This window comes from Helicoverpa armigera, chromosome 24 (genome assembly GCF_030705265.1).
Source record: "Helicoverpa armigera isolate CAAS_96S chromosome 24, ASM3070526v1, whole genome shotgun sequence".
NCBI lineage: Eukaryota > Metazoa > Arthropoda > Insecta > Lepidoptera > Noctuidae > Helicoverpa > Helicoverpa armigera.
The window spans coordinates 3045646-3061460 of record NC_087143.1 but is presented as its reverse complement, the minus strand read 5'-3'; the positions used below and the strand labels follow the sequence as shown (position 1 = coordinate 3061460).

Genomic DNA, 15815 nt, shown 5'->3' with positions numbered 1-15815 from the left:
GACCAGTATCTAGTTTTGTTTCATGCATGGTAGTTAGTAGGTACATTTTGTTTTAATTTTCATCAAAGATCGCAGCTTACAAGAACTGCATCCAAATGTATGGATAGCATCAGGGCCTCCTTAACCTATGGTGCATGGTGTGCGAATAACCCGGGCGCCGCGGGCTTAGGGGCGCCGCGGTACGGTCCTGGACCAAGAAATTTCAATTAAATTAATGTATTGTCATACAATGCCGGGCGCGTTAGATACACTACTTTTATGTCCCAAAACTCAACAACTTTCGCGCTCACTTCGCTCGCGGTTTCCTTACACATATAGCTACTTAGAATTTAATGTCGTAATACTAAAAAAAATTCGCGCTTCACAGTCGCCTTTTATTATATATGTTAAGGACTTTTGTGATCCAAATCTCAAAAAAGCTTTTTCGGGCTTGCTTCACTTTATAGTTGTTTTTTCAATTTTTTTTTGTCTACCCTAGCAAAAAGGTAGCGTCGTTTTTAAGTCCTCTTATTAATTAGAAAGTAACTTCTAGTTTCTATTTATGGTACTACTTTAGGTCCCAAAATTTTAATTCATAGGCGCCAACACCAACAAAGAGTTATCTACGTTTGGGCAACATTTTAAGTCATTCTTGGTTTGAGTTCTAAAATATAACAAAAAATTTCGAGCTCGCTTCGCTCGCGCAATCAGAACCTATGTTCCCGTGTTTTTGCATTCACCAACCAGCAATAACTTATGTACGATTGGGCTACATTTTAGGTAATTTTTGCTTTGACTTGTGAACTATAAAAAAAAAATTTGCGCTCGCTTCGCTCGCGCAATAGGTAACTACATATATTATGTCTCTGTTTTTCGTATGGGCTTGAATTGCAGTTGGGGGCGCCGAAAAAATTCGCCCAGGGCGCTAGTAGAATTAAAGCCGGCACTGATTGTAGCCTATGTGTTATTCTGATGTATAAGCTATATTATTGTAAAGTTTCATTAAAATCCATTCAGTAGTTTTTGCGTGAAAGAGTAACAAACATCCATCCATCCATCCATGTATACAAACTTTCGCGTTTATAATACAAACGTCACGACACATCAGACAAATATAAATCCACCTTGTCTTGCTCGCAATATTACGTACACAAACAAAAGTACCTATACCGTAACTATGAGACAATTTCTGTCTATATTCATTTGGAGGGCGCCACTTCTAACTTAGAAGTTCTAAGCAAATCTGTCAATCTAGCTGAGGGGATGTTCATATAGTTCACGTTACTCTATCATTGCTGTCAGCCACATTCATTGGTCCTCCCTTTATCTTTGATTTTATTCATTAACTACGCGTGCGGCGTTACTGACGCACTAGCGTGCGAGAGATAGATTTGAATTAACAATTTTTATCTTAAAGAAATCTACTAAGTACCTATACCTTCGTAAACAAAAAATAGATAGATTTATTTTTATGCACATTTGTCCACTTTATTGTCAGAGCCTGGTTAGAGCATTTTTCAAGGGCGCAGTTTTGAAAGCTCGCACCGGGCGCATAAAAGGCTAGTTACGGCACTGTATATAGTTTATGAATACGCGAGCGCAGCGAGCACAAAATTTTTATCGGACTTAAACCAAATATTACGTAAATTTAGCCCAAACGTACTTAACTTTTTGTTTGTTGATAAATGCAAAAAAAGGGCATGTAGTTAATAAGTCTGAATACGCGAGCGAAGCGAGCGTGAAATTTTTATCGGACTTAAACCAAATATTACGTATTTAGCCCAAACGTACTTAACTTTTCGTTTGTTGACAAATGCAAAAATAAGGGCATACAGTTTCTGAATACGCGAGCGAAGCGAGCGCGAAATTTTATCGGACTTAAACCAAATATTACGTAAAATTTAGCCGAAACGTCCTTAACTTTTTGCTTGTTGACAAATACAAAAAAAGGGCATACACTTTCTGAATACGCGAGCGAAGCGTGCGTGAAATTTTTATCGGACTTTTTTTAAGACTCAAAACGAAAAACTACGTAAAATGTCCCAAATATACATTTTCATGAATGGGGGACTAGGTACGACACACCCGATTTCCGCCCCTACGAAAACCCCTTCGCTCGCATAGATAAGTCGATAAAAATAAAGTTAGATAACGTATAGCAACGTCGCGCAGCTAAGCTTCGCGGACCACTCGGAATGCCTCCAGGGACCACCAGTGGTCCGCGGACCACCGGTTAAGAACCACTGTGCTAAACGATCGTTCGATTGTACAGGTCGTACATGGCTGGGCAAGCAAAATAGCGAGCGCGGTTTTTACACTAGGATAAAATTGTATTTCCGAAATTTTGATCACATCTACCAGTTCCATCTCCTTCAATGCATTATTTTTGGATAAGATGGACGGCTCGGCTCGCTACGCCACATAGCAACTATTCTTTTAGGGAATACTGCTCGCTTTCAAATGACGCGCGCACCGCGCACGTTCGGGAACTCGAGCGAGCATTTTGTTTTGATCGCGCTCTTTTCAAAAGTCGACAATTTTTTTGTGCAATAACTTACGGATAGTACATATGTTGTTGATGTTGTTAGTTAGAGTTAGTAAAAAAAACTTGTTTAATCAGACACCTTATAGGTCAGAGCCAGGGCCCAGGGTGGGGCAAGTGCCCCAGCTTGCCCCAGTGTGGCTACGCCCATGCCCTGACCTTCACCTGCGCAGAAGCGATTTATTGGTTTATTGCCTTATGTGTACAGGGCGCAAAGCGATCCTCACTCTTCCGCCGAGAGCTCAATTTCCGTGCCGATAACTATAGTAGCATTGATTGAGAACTACTTACCATTGAACATGAACTTACGCACTCAGTTTTGCTAAAAACCTCAGGAAACACTTCTGGAATTTGATTAAACATTAGGACATAGCCCTTCAAGATGCAACAGAAAAATTACATCTTTGAAATGAACTTTAGGAGGGTCCTAAAGTATTTTGACTTCCTAGCACTATTCCAGTTTGAAGAAACCTGGTTTTCCTAAATAATTTCCATTCAAGCTCGATATTTATAAAATATGGTTTTAACCGATTTTCCCCACGTGTTCCAGGTAGCATACGCGATCGCTCTAATCTACGAGATCGTATGGGTGGTGGAATCTCAGAGCGGGCTGCCGCTCGCCTCCGCCCTGCTGATGGTGTGCTACTGTATCGTCATCGCAGCCACTGTGGTGCTGGTGCATGGCCTTATATCTGTAAGTATACTTACCTGCCTCCTTCTTGATCCAAGTCAAAGCTCTTTATTCTGCGTTCATAGGTTACAAGGGTGGTAGTATGTTCATAATATTAAGTCTCACAATGCCCTGTTCGTAGAGCCTACAGAAATAATAAGTACCTAAGACAAGGTAAAATCTCCATTCAGCTGAGTATCAGTAGGTATTTAGCAAGGAGTGTACCTGACTGCCCATACCTTGATAAGTCGGGCTGTCTGGCTTCGCACTACCAATAACGAATGCAAACTTCACCCCAATTAAATGTGCTTTGTGGAGGAAGTTTTACCTACATAAAATTGTAACAATATTTTTCTTTTCACAGAAAAACAACAGATGTCTGCTGGCGTGGTTGATAGCAGTCATACTGGTCCTCATTCCAGAATGTGCTCTAGTCTTTTACATGTCTATAAGCCATTGGGTAAGTTTTAAATTGCTACAACTTTCAAGAAGTTATTACAGGCTGACAAAAAAGAGGAGTGTTATAAGTAAAAGACTGTAAATCATTAATTAGACTCATGAAGGAATGCAATAAAGATTTTAGTATGTAACTTGGTTTCTGCTTATCAAAGTGCAATGGTAGCATATTGATTCGTATAAACTTATCTGATAATGATGAGGATATGATTAAATATTTACGTGATGACTAATCTTATTAGAATTAAATGACATGTTTTAAATTCAATTCTCTATTACGTAACATTCGATAATCTCAAGATACATATGTAAGTATGTTGCGAAAGAGAAATATTTTTGGAATGATTTTATTAGTTTATTCATATTAATATATTTTATTTACATTTTTAAATATAAATACAAAAAAAAACAACATTAAAAATAAAAAAATAGGCGGAAAGATTATCATTACCTACTTTATTCGTATCGAAATAAGCAATAAGCAATACCTATGAATGCACAAGGCAGTACATAAAAGAGTTAAATAGTATACCATCGTTGTTGTTATGTAACCCAAATATACAATACTATCTTCATGTTTTCAGGGGCTACAAGGAGTGTACGGTGGTGCTGAGCTGGCGTGCTACGTGGCGCGTCTTCCTGCCATCGTGTGTGGTGTCGTGCTCGTGCAGTCAGCTTATGCACTTCGAGAAGCTAGGTCAGTATCGAGATCATCATCCTCTAGCCCTCGCATGTACCAATTAGGTATATTTGGAGTCTGCATGTTTTCTTCTTCCATACTCGTCTTTCCTTCTGGCCATATCGACTTTCATACGATTCATTTCATTCAATCCATTCGTGGTATTTTCTACTGATCAGGGTCAAGAAATATCTTATCGCTGTAGATACCTCCTACCACTCCCTTACTACCAACCTGATATCTACCAGATTAATTTTCACGAATCATTCACGATTTTCCAAAAAAAAACGATAAGTTCGTACTGTAATGAGGAATGCCTTCTAATTGTGATATTAAACTGCTGCAATACCTATTCTTCATATTCTGAGAAGAAAACCTATTCAACACTTTTACCCCTTTTCCCCAATTTTTCCAGGAAAGCGGGCTACAGCGCAAACGGCGCGGTGAGCGGCAGCGAGTTCGACGCGAGCCACTTCGTGCCCGACGCGCCCAATGCCTTCACCAACGATGGCTTCCTGCAGGACAACGGTAATGCTGATTGATGATAATTTGTTATCGTGATTATTTATCTGTATCTAGCAGCTTTTGCTATCGTGGTGTCAAACCTAAGTTTTTGCTGATTGCAGTATTAGAATCCTCTATTCTATTCTGTCAAAGAATCAGCCATAAGTCATATTCTGTCATTCGATTCTTTGATCAAGTGACACCTTGTAATATTTGGCCATTTATTTGGAGAATGATGTATGAATGAAATCGCAAAAACCATATGTGCATTAAACTCAAAAATCTCCTTCTATCCACAGGTAAATCCGGCTCCATGCCGGATCTCCGTCGTCACCTAGCAAGCCGACAGTCCATGAACCTCGGCTACCCACCGCACATGTTACCCCAGCCACCACCAGCCTACTGGCAGCACCTCGCTGACAGACAATACGCCGCCAGTCTCCGAGGCTACCCCAAGTCCTACCAGTCCCCACAAATGTACGGCACCTGGGTCGGACCCAGATCCGGACCATACGACAACCCTTACAAACGCAGACATTCTATAGTCGGCGCCTTCCAAACTGACGAATACCCACCAAAAGGCTACGACTACGAAGACAGAATGGACTGCAAGAGCGAAATGGCTTACCCTTACTATAGATCCTACCCTTACGATCCGAGAGTTTACCCCCCAGATTACGACCCCAGATTTTACCCAGAATATAAAAGGGAAGACGCGGCGTATGGAGTGAACTTGCTAAGACATGAACCTTATCATTTTAGTGGATCTAGAGAGAGGGTGTTCTATGGTTTACGCAATAGTCATACGTCTGTAGGTAATGAGTCCGATGATTTAACTAAATATAAGGATGTCGCGCTTTAGATATTGTATATTTTTCTATTGTTAATTATATGATGTTTGTAAGCTGTATTTAAGCAAAACTGCAATGCTGAAGTTACTTATTATTATCTATTGTAAGCAACAATGCAATATAGATAGTTCAACTCAGATTTGCGCGCGGCCCTATGTGTGCGTCGGCTTGTAAATATACAACTTTCATTCGTGTGACAGTGACGTCGTCCGAGGATGACGTGTTCTTATCGCTTTTTGTTATGGGTACAGTCGTTTACGAAAATGTCTAGTACTTCACGGAGAAAATGTTTAAGGAGTCAGGTAGCGTTTCAAAAAATGAAACATTCAAATCTTTTTATTATTGCATTTTACAGTCTTTCATTATTTTCTCATACGTTTTTTCAAATTGACATTGACAGTATCTAAGAAATAAATGAGGTGAAATATCTAAGATGAATTAAATACTTCTTAAATATTTTCTAACTCGGGATACGCGGACAAAAAATAAAAGTGTGGACTAAGAATGTAAAAAGACGTATAATCTAGTATAATAATGTAAACAAAATGTGTGGGGAATTAAAAAAAATTATATTGCTTCGCAATAATAATCGTTTAATAATGTCGACCAAAATAAGACGGAAATAATGAAACTCATAAATGAACGTTTAAGTCAAATTGATAAACGGGTGTTGGGTAATACTTGTCGACATGTACAAAAGAAAAAAGAAGAATACCTACTGTAGACATTTTGACCTGTAGTCAAAATTTATAATTGACCTTGGTGAGACTAGCGAATCTGAAAATTTATCATTTACTTTTTCAAGTAGCGATTCAGAATCATTATAAATAAATAAACATTAAATTACGTAATCACTGTTTTTCTTTAAACAGCCGTATACAACCCCTAAATAACTTTATTTGTACCCGACTGTACCTCTTGTCACGCTCATAAAGTCACTGTATATGTACAAGGGTTACCCACACATAAGGCCGCGCGCAAGACTGAGTTGAACTTACTATACAAGGTTCTATTCAACCTTATTGCCTTTTTTCAAGATGGCAGTCAAAGAGGTTCGAATTTAAAAAAATAATTATACTTACGAGTTGAGTAACTAATAAAAATAGAGACATATTTTTACGTGTAAAATCTATATTTTTTTAATACTTAGGTTACAAAAGAATATATGTAAGAATACTTAAGTAAGTGTTATTATATAGTTAGTTTAGTTACCTAATTAACCAAAGGTATTTTACAGTTAATTGTAAGTAGGTGCTATAAATAACAATTATGTAAACCAACATGAAATCAGTCACTATCTTTTATAAATTGAATAAATATATTGAATTTGTATGATATTTGGTGTGTTTATGTATTCTTGTTACTTTTCCTCTACCTAAAATTATAGTCATCAGTAGGTATTGTTGGTACCCCACTTTTTTGTCATAACTTCTTCAAAAGCACTGGCATAATAGCAGATCTAAGGAAAAGCTGATGGCGATTTGAAACTTCTCGAGGCAACCTCACGATGCTAGGTGATGTTTTTGTCCTTATGTTATGAAGAGAAATATATGCGACCGCCAAAGGGGAACTTAAAAACTAGGTATTGCCAGGTTTCAAACTCGCACTCTTACCACAGATTATATAATAGTTACTACTCTTACATGGAACGTTACCCGTAAGTACGTATGCATCCTTTAGGCTTAACCTACCGACAGCAAACGGCAATAAATGGCCGTTTATCATTTATCTTAACATGAATGTTTAGTTAAAGAATTGAAACATGAAAATTCAAGGTTTATTAACTTGGGCCTTATATTAGTGGTATACCTAAGTCAATTCTGTTTTGGTACGTTTACCTATAATACAAAATTTCTCTTAGGTATTGAATCTGAACATTTAAAAGTCAGCCTATGAGCCTATATAGGTAGAAACTAAAAAAGGGAATCAAAAACTCTACCTACTTCAGTAAACTTAAGATCATCGATTTTAATTGCTTAGGATAGGCACAATTCCGAAACGAATAAGGCTGCTCAGCAAAATTTTATGGCAAATTGTTTACCTATTTTACCTATTTACCTATTTTTAAGCAAAATTTTATTTACAATGGTAGGACTTTCTCAAATCATTTGATTTTTTTTAATTAAAAATCATGTTGAAAAAATAGCTTAAAAGCCTTTGTGTCGGTGCTACATATTAAAAACTTTTTACGTTTAATTATCAAGTAGAGAACGTAACCTTAATACATAAAACAATTTATTTTTATTGGTTCAAACATGGATTTTTGATAATTACAAGTTGTATTAAACGACTATGTTGTGTTATAGTATTTTTAACGCTATGAATATAGCTGGTTAACCAAAGCGATTATTTGAAATTCAAGTTAGCCGCAACCCAAAAGTTTTTAGTGAAACTAAACGTAGAGCTCGCCAGTGTTACCATGATTAGCTTTGTCAATTGCCCGGTTATTGAAATAACGGTGTGTCCACTTCAATCTTAATAAAACCCAAATTTGTATATTCTTAATTAAGAAATACATACAACCGTTGTTCCTGTTTTCATTTTCTTTTTCAAATGTTTCGCTTGTTTTGCGTCTGACCACTATTTCACGTAATTGAAATTGTCATTAATGTTCTACCACCCGAACCTTTTTCCATTTACTACGGTAAGTTTCAAGAGAACTGGCATCAGCTGTAACCAGTTTTCCAGCTATGCCATTTTGATAACTTGAATTATCAGGAAAGCAATTATGAGCTTTATGACAACGAAATAAGGTTTTGATTACAGACACGTAATTTCTGAGTCTTTGTTAATGACACTGTGCTGGCCACCGAATTGACACAACTTCACCGGCTTGCGTTGCGTATCGTGCCATCTCTATCCATCAGTCAAAAATTCAAGACTTTAGTTGTCGACACGGCTAAAGTTTTAAAGTTTTTTACGATCCTCCAAAAGTAACTTTGTACGTGTAATCTTGTGTTTCGAAGCACCTGTTTATTGTTTTAAAGTGAATAAATGGTGTGAAATCAATGAGAAGTTTGTTTTCGTGATGTATGAAGGCTGTGTAACTGTTTATTGTTTCATGTAGGTGGCTACCTACTATTGTAGTTGGGCCCAATGTGAAAGTGTTTTGGCATAAAATTCAGATCCCATTGTTCAATCTTTCCGGGTGTATACTGGGAAAAACGCTAATAACTGTGATTTGCTTAAGACGTCGCTTAATTTTAGTGAAATGTGTGTTATTTTAGTGTTTAATTTTGTATAGCCACATAATTAAAATTTGGTAAGTGTTCGAACGTGACATTCTTTTAAAATACACTCTTAATACTATAAACAATCGGCTTTATTATTCTAGTGTTCTCTTTCCTGCGATATGCTACGTCTTAAAACTTTTAATTTGTCATGAAACTTATGAAAAGTACGACAATATCGATAGAGGTCGATTGATATTGGTTGCATCTTTATCAATAATGTCATAATAATTTTAAATTGTCAATTAAATGCATAGTAAAGTACTGATAAGACTGCCCACTGCTTATAAAGTTAAGAAGTTAAGTAAGACATTTTAAACTTTTGTTTTAGTGTGACAGAACCACCTGTGGCGAAATTATTAGTTAAAGATTACTTAGAAAGTTTATTATGAAAATCTGAATGCAATATCTATACTTAATTCAAGTTTTACAGAACTTTTAGAAGCAAGAATAATCAAACTCTTAAGCCTATGTAAGGCTAGGAAACTAAAAAGAGGGCTTTATATATTTTTTAAACAAAATTATTTGTAAACCACTTAAATAGTTAACAAAAAAGTATAAGTACTAAATTACCACCAAACAACATCATAATATGAATATATTTTAGTTTTGGCTAGCCCATGGGAAACTTAATTCAAAGCTGAAAGTTTACAGATTAAATAATGTTATTTTTCTACAGACCAAATCCCTAATAATATTATGAATGCGAAAGTAACTCTGTCTGTCTTTCTGTTATGCTTTCACATCTAAACCACTGAACTGATTTTAATAAAATTTGGTACAGAGATAGAGACCTTTTTTTTTTTTTTTTTATCGACTTAAAATCATCAAATGACCCCTCCCGCTGTGGGTTAGCAGCGGTGAGGGAGTGTCAGACTCTTACTGACTAAAATCGTCGTGTTCCGTCATAGGCCTTTTATGTACCAGGGCCGCGGTATCTCTTTCGAACAACCCGCAGCCCCGGCAGGCCTTGGCGGGGTTGCTGACGTCTCTTTGAGGAGCGCGTGGAACAACGCGCGCCGTCGACACGGGTCTGTCGTCTAGGAAGACAGAGGGACGATGAGCCACCCGAACTCACCGCCCACAGACCCAGAGATAGAGACCTTGAGAAAGAACATAGGATAGTTTTTATCCCGGACTTTTGAAGAATTCTCTTAGAAACACGATATAACCGAACTATATGTGGGCTAAGTCGCGGGCGGAAGCTAGTAGTTCTATACATTTTATTTCCTACACTGTGGGAATTGGTTACCACTTCTCATTCCATTTAAAATAGTTCCCAAACTCTGTAACAAGATGTGAAATACGCTGTACTTTTATAAATTGCGCATTGTTCCTATTTTATAACTGTTATTACTTTGTTTGATTTATGCTGAAGTATAAAACACCAGTTCAGGCTTCAAACTTTTTCTGGTATTGATGTTACCATGGTAAAATATAATGAAGCAATTTAAATGATGAAATATGTAATTAAATTGATAGAATTACCATAACAGCTATAATAGGTACTGTTATACCGTTACTGTTATAGGTATAATTTCATACATTTTTAGTACATGACATTTACATGACATGTACATTACCCGGGCAAAACTATACCCCTTGGTTCTATTACTATACTGACAGTATTTAGTTAGTAAGGATATAAAGTAAATCCTGTTGGGTGATAATTAAAAAGTTATTTTTTAAGTGTTTCATAATATGTTGTAATTATGATACTTAGCACTCTTCACCTCAAATCTATCGGTCGACTGACGTCAGGTGCTGACTAAATTAGGTATATTTTTAATTTCATCAGAAAGAGTTTTACCTGTAGAGGAAACATTTTTGTAGTTGAATGTGTAGTACGAAGTAAAGAAAATATAAATACTAAAAAATATCCAAAATTAAATATATTTTACTGAGAACGAGAGAAAGATAAGACTGGATAACAATTTTATGTTCTTTAATATAATATTCAACTTGCAAAATCATTAAGATCATGTACTAATGTGTGATTAAAAGTTAATTCGTATGTTTCAGCATGGAATCCACGGCAGCTACAATGAATTTACAACCATTGGAGAACATATTTTCTTCAGGTAAGAATATTGTACAATCTTAAAATTATTTAAGTTTTTGACACTGCATAAGATAGATGAAAATATATGATAGTAGTAAGTGTAGATAAAAAATAAGTTAGGAACTTTGGTGGTTTACATAATTAATTACATCTAATATTAATTCTGATAATGGTGTGACTAACAACTAGTTAAAATCATATTTATTGTCATATAATAGGTTTGACCTAGTTCCTACTCTAAAAATCCCACTTACCATAAAAATCTTCAGAATTTAATGATTATTAAAATTAATTTATTTTGATCAACTATCTATTGAAGTGTCTGATATCTTGAGATAAGATCAATCTTATCTCAATATCAAGTAGATACTAAACAAGATTTATTTTTATGAAGTAATCCATTGGTGAAGTGATCAAACCTCCCTAGTACAATAACAAAGCGATCTGTCTGAAACATGTCAACAGCACAAATTAAATATCCCACCAACCAATTAAAACCTACCACACACTACAATATCATGTGAGCTGAACAATATTCAAACAAAACAAAGGTGTAAAAACATATAATACTAATACTAACCAACTTCAAACAATTATATCCATTATCAGTCAGCTATGCATTGTCTAACGGCATCCATATACAACCTAAACTAATTACTTTTTGGACATGCAAACAATTAACACCTCTATTTCTATTACTTTTTAAGTTTAAATTTCTTTGTAGGTGACAGATAGCTGTGCGATTGTAAAATGCGGTATTTAGAGAATCTCATTCGGCGGTTCTACAATGGGAATGTTTCATAAGTGTGTTACTGTTAAAATCTCACGTTGTTGCAAGATTTCCTTAGTTCGGCTTCTTGCGCGGGAATTCTAGATTTAGTCTTATGTACATGGACAATGTGAATAGTGAGATAAACCATGGGTTTTACGACATATTGTAATTATGCGACTCGAGTTGACCCTATCGCTTGCAGTATTTTGCTGCATGCGGAAGAGTCAACTGGCTTAATTCGCTGCGATGTCGCAAAATCAAAGTGATCGACTACGTGGTCTTCACATTCAAAAGAATGTCTAGTTTTATGTCGTATGCCTCTATGTATACCATTATCACATAGTTATCGAGTTTCTTTTGTCGTCAACCATCTTATTATTCCCAGTAAACTAATCAATTACTTTGGCGTTAACAAATGTTTTGGAAATAAAACAATACCATAGAAACGCATCAAAAATGCGCCCCCTTAACGCAGTTACTCGCCGCCTAAAACGAACCAGTAAATAAATAACATTTACAAAAGACCCTTTATTCATGTTTATGAATTGTCTAAAAGTTTTATGCATAAGTCTCTCGGACGCACCTAATCGACTGAGGGTGTTGAATACTTTAGCCTGACTCACACAAAACTGTAAATTCGCTCACACATCTTCCTTCAATCTCCATTCAATGCACGCACACATTCACAAAAATCGTTTACACTAAAGTCTGCGGGGTTACCAACTCTTTACGTTGCTGGAAGTTAGATTTCTCTCTAAACTGGCGTTGCGTGTGTGTGCGAACGTTGTGTCACGATTTTAGCGAGTCCATTACCCGTACAGTTATGTACTCTCGTGTCTCACTGGAAGGCTTCAGGGGGATCGATGACGCGCGTGCGCCCTCGGCCTCGCCCGTACAAAGGCTAGGCTGCTCCCTAGCAAGCTGGGCCTGTCAAAATAACGCACGATTTTCGCGAATTTCGCACGCGAGCCTCTCAAAATTGTTTTAAAAATTAATTTCTAACTCATTCTTCTTCTAAAATGTTCTTCATTAGTACCAAACGTTTAGTTCTCCCCTAAGTTTCAGTTATTGATTCTAGTTTTTTTTCTTGGACTTTTATTTTATTTGTTATGTTTAATTTTCCGATGTGATGGTGTCTTTTTGTGTTCGACTGTTAATTGAATTAGTGGTGTCGTTTAAAAATGTAGCTGGTTCGTTGCCTGCAGTGTAGGTACGTATGGAACTTGTAGCATTCGTTTACTTGTTGCGCTTTGAATGTACTGATTACGTAATGCGACATTATAAACTTTAATGATTCGCCGACTGTTGTTGAGATTTCGTGCAATCTCTGAAATGGGTGCCACATTTAAATTTAGTGCTTATTTGTTTTGTAAATAAACATTAAATAATATGATGGACCGGGTGTAAAAATATTACTGTTTAATAGTCGAGGCCCTGTTGGGCGCCACTATGTTTCACAACACTCGATCAATGAATTACTTGAGAGCCTGAGATCTGACTTGAGATCCACATGAATACTTACTATTATTTAGTCACATGCAGATTTATTTATTTCTATGTTTATAATTATGAGTCCTTAGGATTACGTACTTCAGGAACACATTCAGGACGATTTGGAGCTTTGGATTCGGAATATAAAGCTACTCCGTATGTTCAATAAATCTTTTATATTTAACTCCCAATAAATAAATAACAGCGAATCATTGAAACAGGTCAAACAGAAAACGGCCAAAGCACACAACGAACAACTATAGGTACTAAAATATCTATTAGGTACATTCGCAGCTCGCCCCTCTACGTTGCAGTCACCGATACCCCGAGAACACTAGAATTCAATTATACTCGCTCTATATCAAATAAAAAATACCTGTGACCTCCGACAGTATAAAGGACCTTTGGAGGGGTTAAAACGTCTGTAGTTGAGTTTTATTATCCACTTTATGTGCAATATTTCTTCTGAAAGAACGAGCCTTATCTTAAGGCCACATTACCTGAATTTACTTCCTCATTAAGGCCTAATAAATACGGGGTAATCGAGGTTTAGCCGGCTTTTGGGATTCGGATAATTTTTTGGGTGTTTTTATTCTCTTTTGGTGATTTGCCTTGTATTTTGCATGGAATTGCAAGTCTGTATGTCTCAATTTGCACGTTTTAAAGGTCCTTCGATAAATTTTATTGTTTTTTACCCATTTGCAGTTATTGAGCAACAGCAAAAATCGAATCTGTTCCCGATTCGTTGATAACATAACAAACTACAGCAGAAGATCAGCCTCTGCTTGACCTTCACTGAAAATAAAATAACCATATTCTTCTTCTTAAGCTTCAGATTTAATCACCTAACAAGCCAGAGCTTTCCCAAATCCTGACGGCATCTAACGCAAAAAAATAACCATATTGTTTTGTATATTATATAACAAACAGTGTAATATCCAGTTCAATTTGAACGCACATCGCTTAAATCCCAAAGCGCCATACATGAGGGCCACTCATTGTCATCCATATACAGATCATCTGTCAACTCATAATTCACGGGAACTAATTGGAAAACGTTTCTCTGATCTGTCTATTGTATGGATGGGCCGTAACTGGTTTTCTTCATTTATGGTTATTGTATTGCTAATGTTTTTAGGTAAGGACTGAGATTTTGCGAAAACAAATGAGTGGATTTTGCCATGTTAGATGCAGCAATGTACATATCGTCTATTATTGCAACTTTAGGTTACTTTTGCTCTATTTGCAGATTTATGTTACTTTCATGCATACGATCTGGTACAGTCAGATAAGGTCGAACGCCAAATTAGACAAAAACCTGCAATAGGTATATAGGTATATATAATAATAGGTATATATAGTATAGTCTAAAAAGGACCAAGAATATTTTCTGTACCTTGTGGGACGTAGTTTATCATTTCGAATTCTCGGTCAGTATAGGTATTAAAACCATAAAACTTCTAAGCAAATAGAGTATGTGAGATTCAAGAAATACTCTTCGGCTAACGTTACAAAATTCGCCACGCCTGATTTAACATGCTTCACGCATATTCTTCATATGTTTTTTTGTATTAGGAGTTCTTGCGATTTGCTTCTAATCTTAATTACGTCTTTACTCATTGTTGGTTAACAAAATGGAAGCAATTTTTACTGATTATGTAAATTGCACCTACGTGGGAATTAAATACAATTAAGTTGGCAGTCTCTTTAGATTCGGCAACTGAAAGTAATGATTTTTATCATGGAACTTTGGTCTGGTTATCCAATTCTTATTCAACCATTATCTAAGCCTTTTTGTTACTTTGATCGTTTCTGCAAAACTTCTGATATAAAATAGATTTCCTAAATAACATTTGTTATATTACCAATAACACCATCATTGGAAAAGGGAAAATAATGCTGTTCAATATCAAAGTTAAGGCAGGGTTTTCTTCGAACCCAAAATTGGCTAAAGGCAATGGATTAATCCAATTCTTCCAATTTGTCCTTACAACTTCGCTCTTCCATTAGGGTTCGCAACATCGTGTATTCCGTACATTTTGGGATGATTTGATATATCTTAGTATTTATTTGGCCAAATAAGCTCAAGAATTTTACTTTGATGAAGCCTATTTTTCGTGAACAAGTTTAACATATGATTTTCAGCTCATAAGGAAGATTTTCGCAAACGAAACTGCGCAGTTGAAAAGCAATATAATAATAGAAGACTTTTACATCTAAAAATGTCCGTTAGAAGTCTGCATATTTACAGGAGCTCGCAATATCCTGGCTGGAAGAGCTGTGCGCTTTTTAATGAGCGCCCCAACAACTTCTTTGAGCAATACGAAACCTGGCAAAGGGGCCGGAAAACGCTCGGAAAATCTTTTCAGTACCGCTCGCTGGGATAAAATCGAGCAATTTACTTGTGGAGTTAAATAGAGCCCTATTAAAATATTTATCAAAATGCTCTCTTTAATCATAGTCATGACCTTTTACGTAAGCTTTATTATATCCCCCACATTATCCGAGACATTGTAGCAAACAAACCGTAAACCTGCGGCCATTAATATGGGAATATGCAATAAACGCGTATTATATCA

General features: G+C 36.2%; 2 protein-coding genes across 2 annotated transcripts in view; both read left to right on the top strand.

The window, feature by feature from the left end:
- Positions 1 to 7018, top strand: part of LOC110382295 (uncharacterized) — a 32872-nt gene extending 25854 nt beyond the window's left edge. The window contains exons 3-7 of the mRNA XM_064041238.1: positions 3072 to 3215; positions 3556 to 3651; positions 4232 to 4344; positions 4742 to 4854; positions 5130 to 7018. Of these exons, the coding sequence (XP_063897308.1) occupies positions 3072 to 3215; positions 3556 to 3651; positions 4232 to 4344; positions 4742 to 4854; positions 5130 to 5692 (1029 nt within the window). The 3' untranslated portion in view covers positions 5693 to 7018. The remainder of the gene's footprint in view (positions 1 to 3071; positions 3216 to 3555; positions 3652 to 4231; positions 4345 to 4741; positions 4855 to 5129) is intronic.
- Positions 7019 to 8517: 1499 nt separating this feature from the next.
- LOC110382296 (A-kinase anchor protein 13) overlaps positions 8518 to 15815 on the top strand; it is a 54842-nt gene continuing 47544 nt past the window's right edge. Inside the window, exons 1-2 of the mRNA XM_064040991.1 lie at positions 8518 to 8943; positions 10934 to 10992. Of these exons, the coding sequence (XP_063897061.1) occupies positions 10935 to 10992 (58 nt within the window). The 5' untranslated portion in view covers positions 8518 to 8943; position 10934. The remainder of the gene's footprint in view (positions 8944 to 10933; positions 10993 to 15815) is intronic.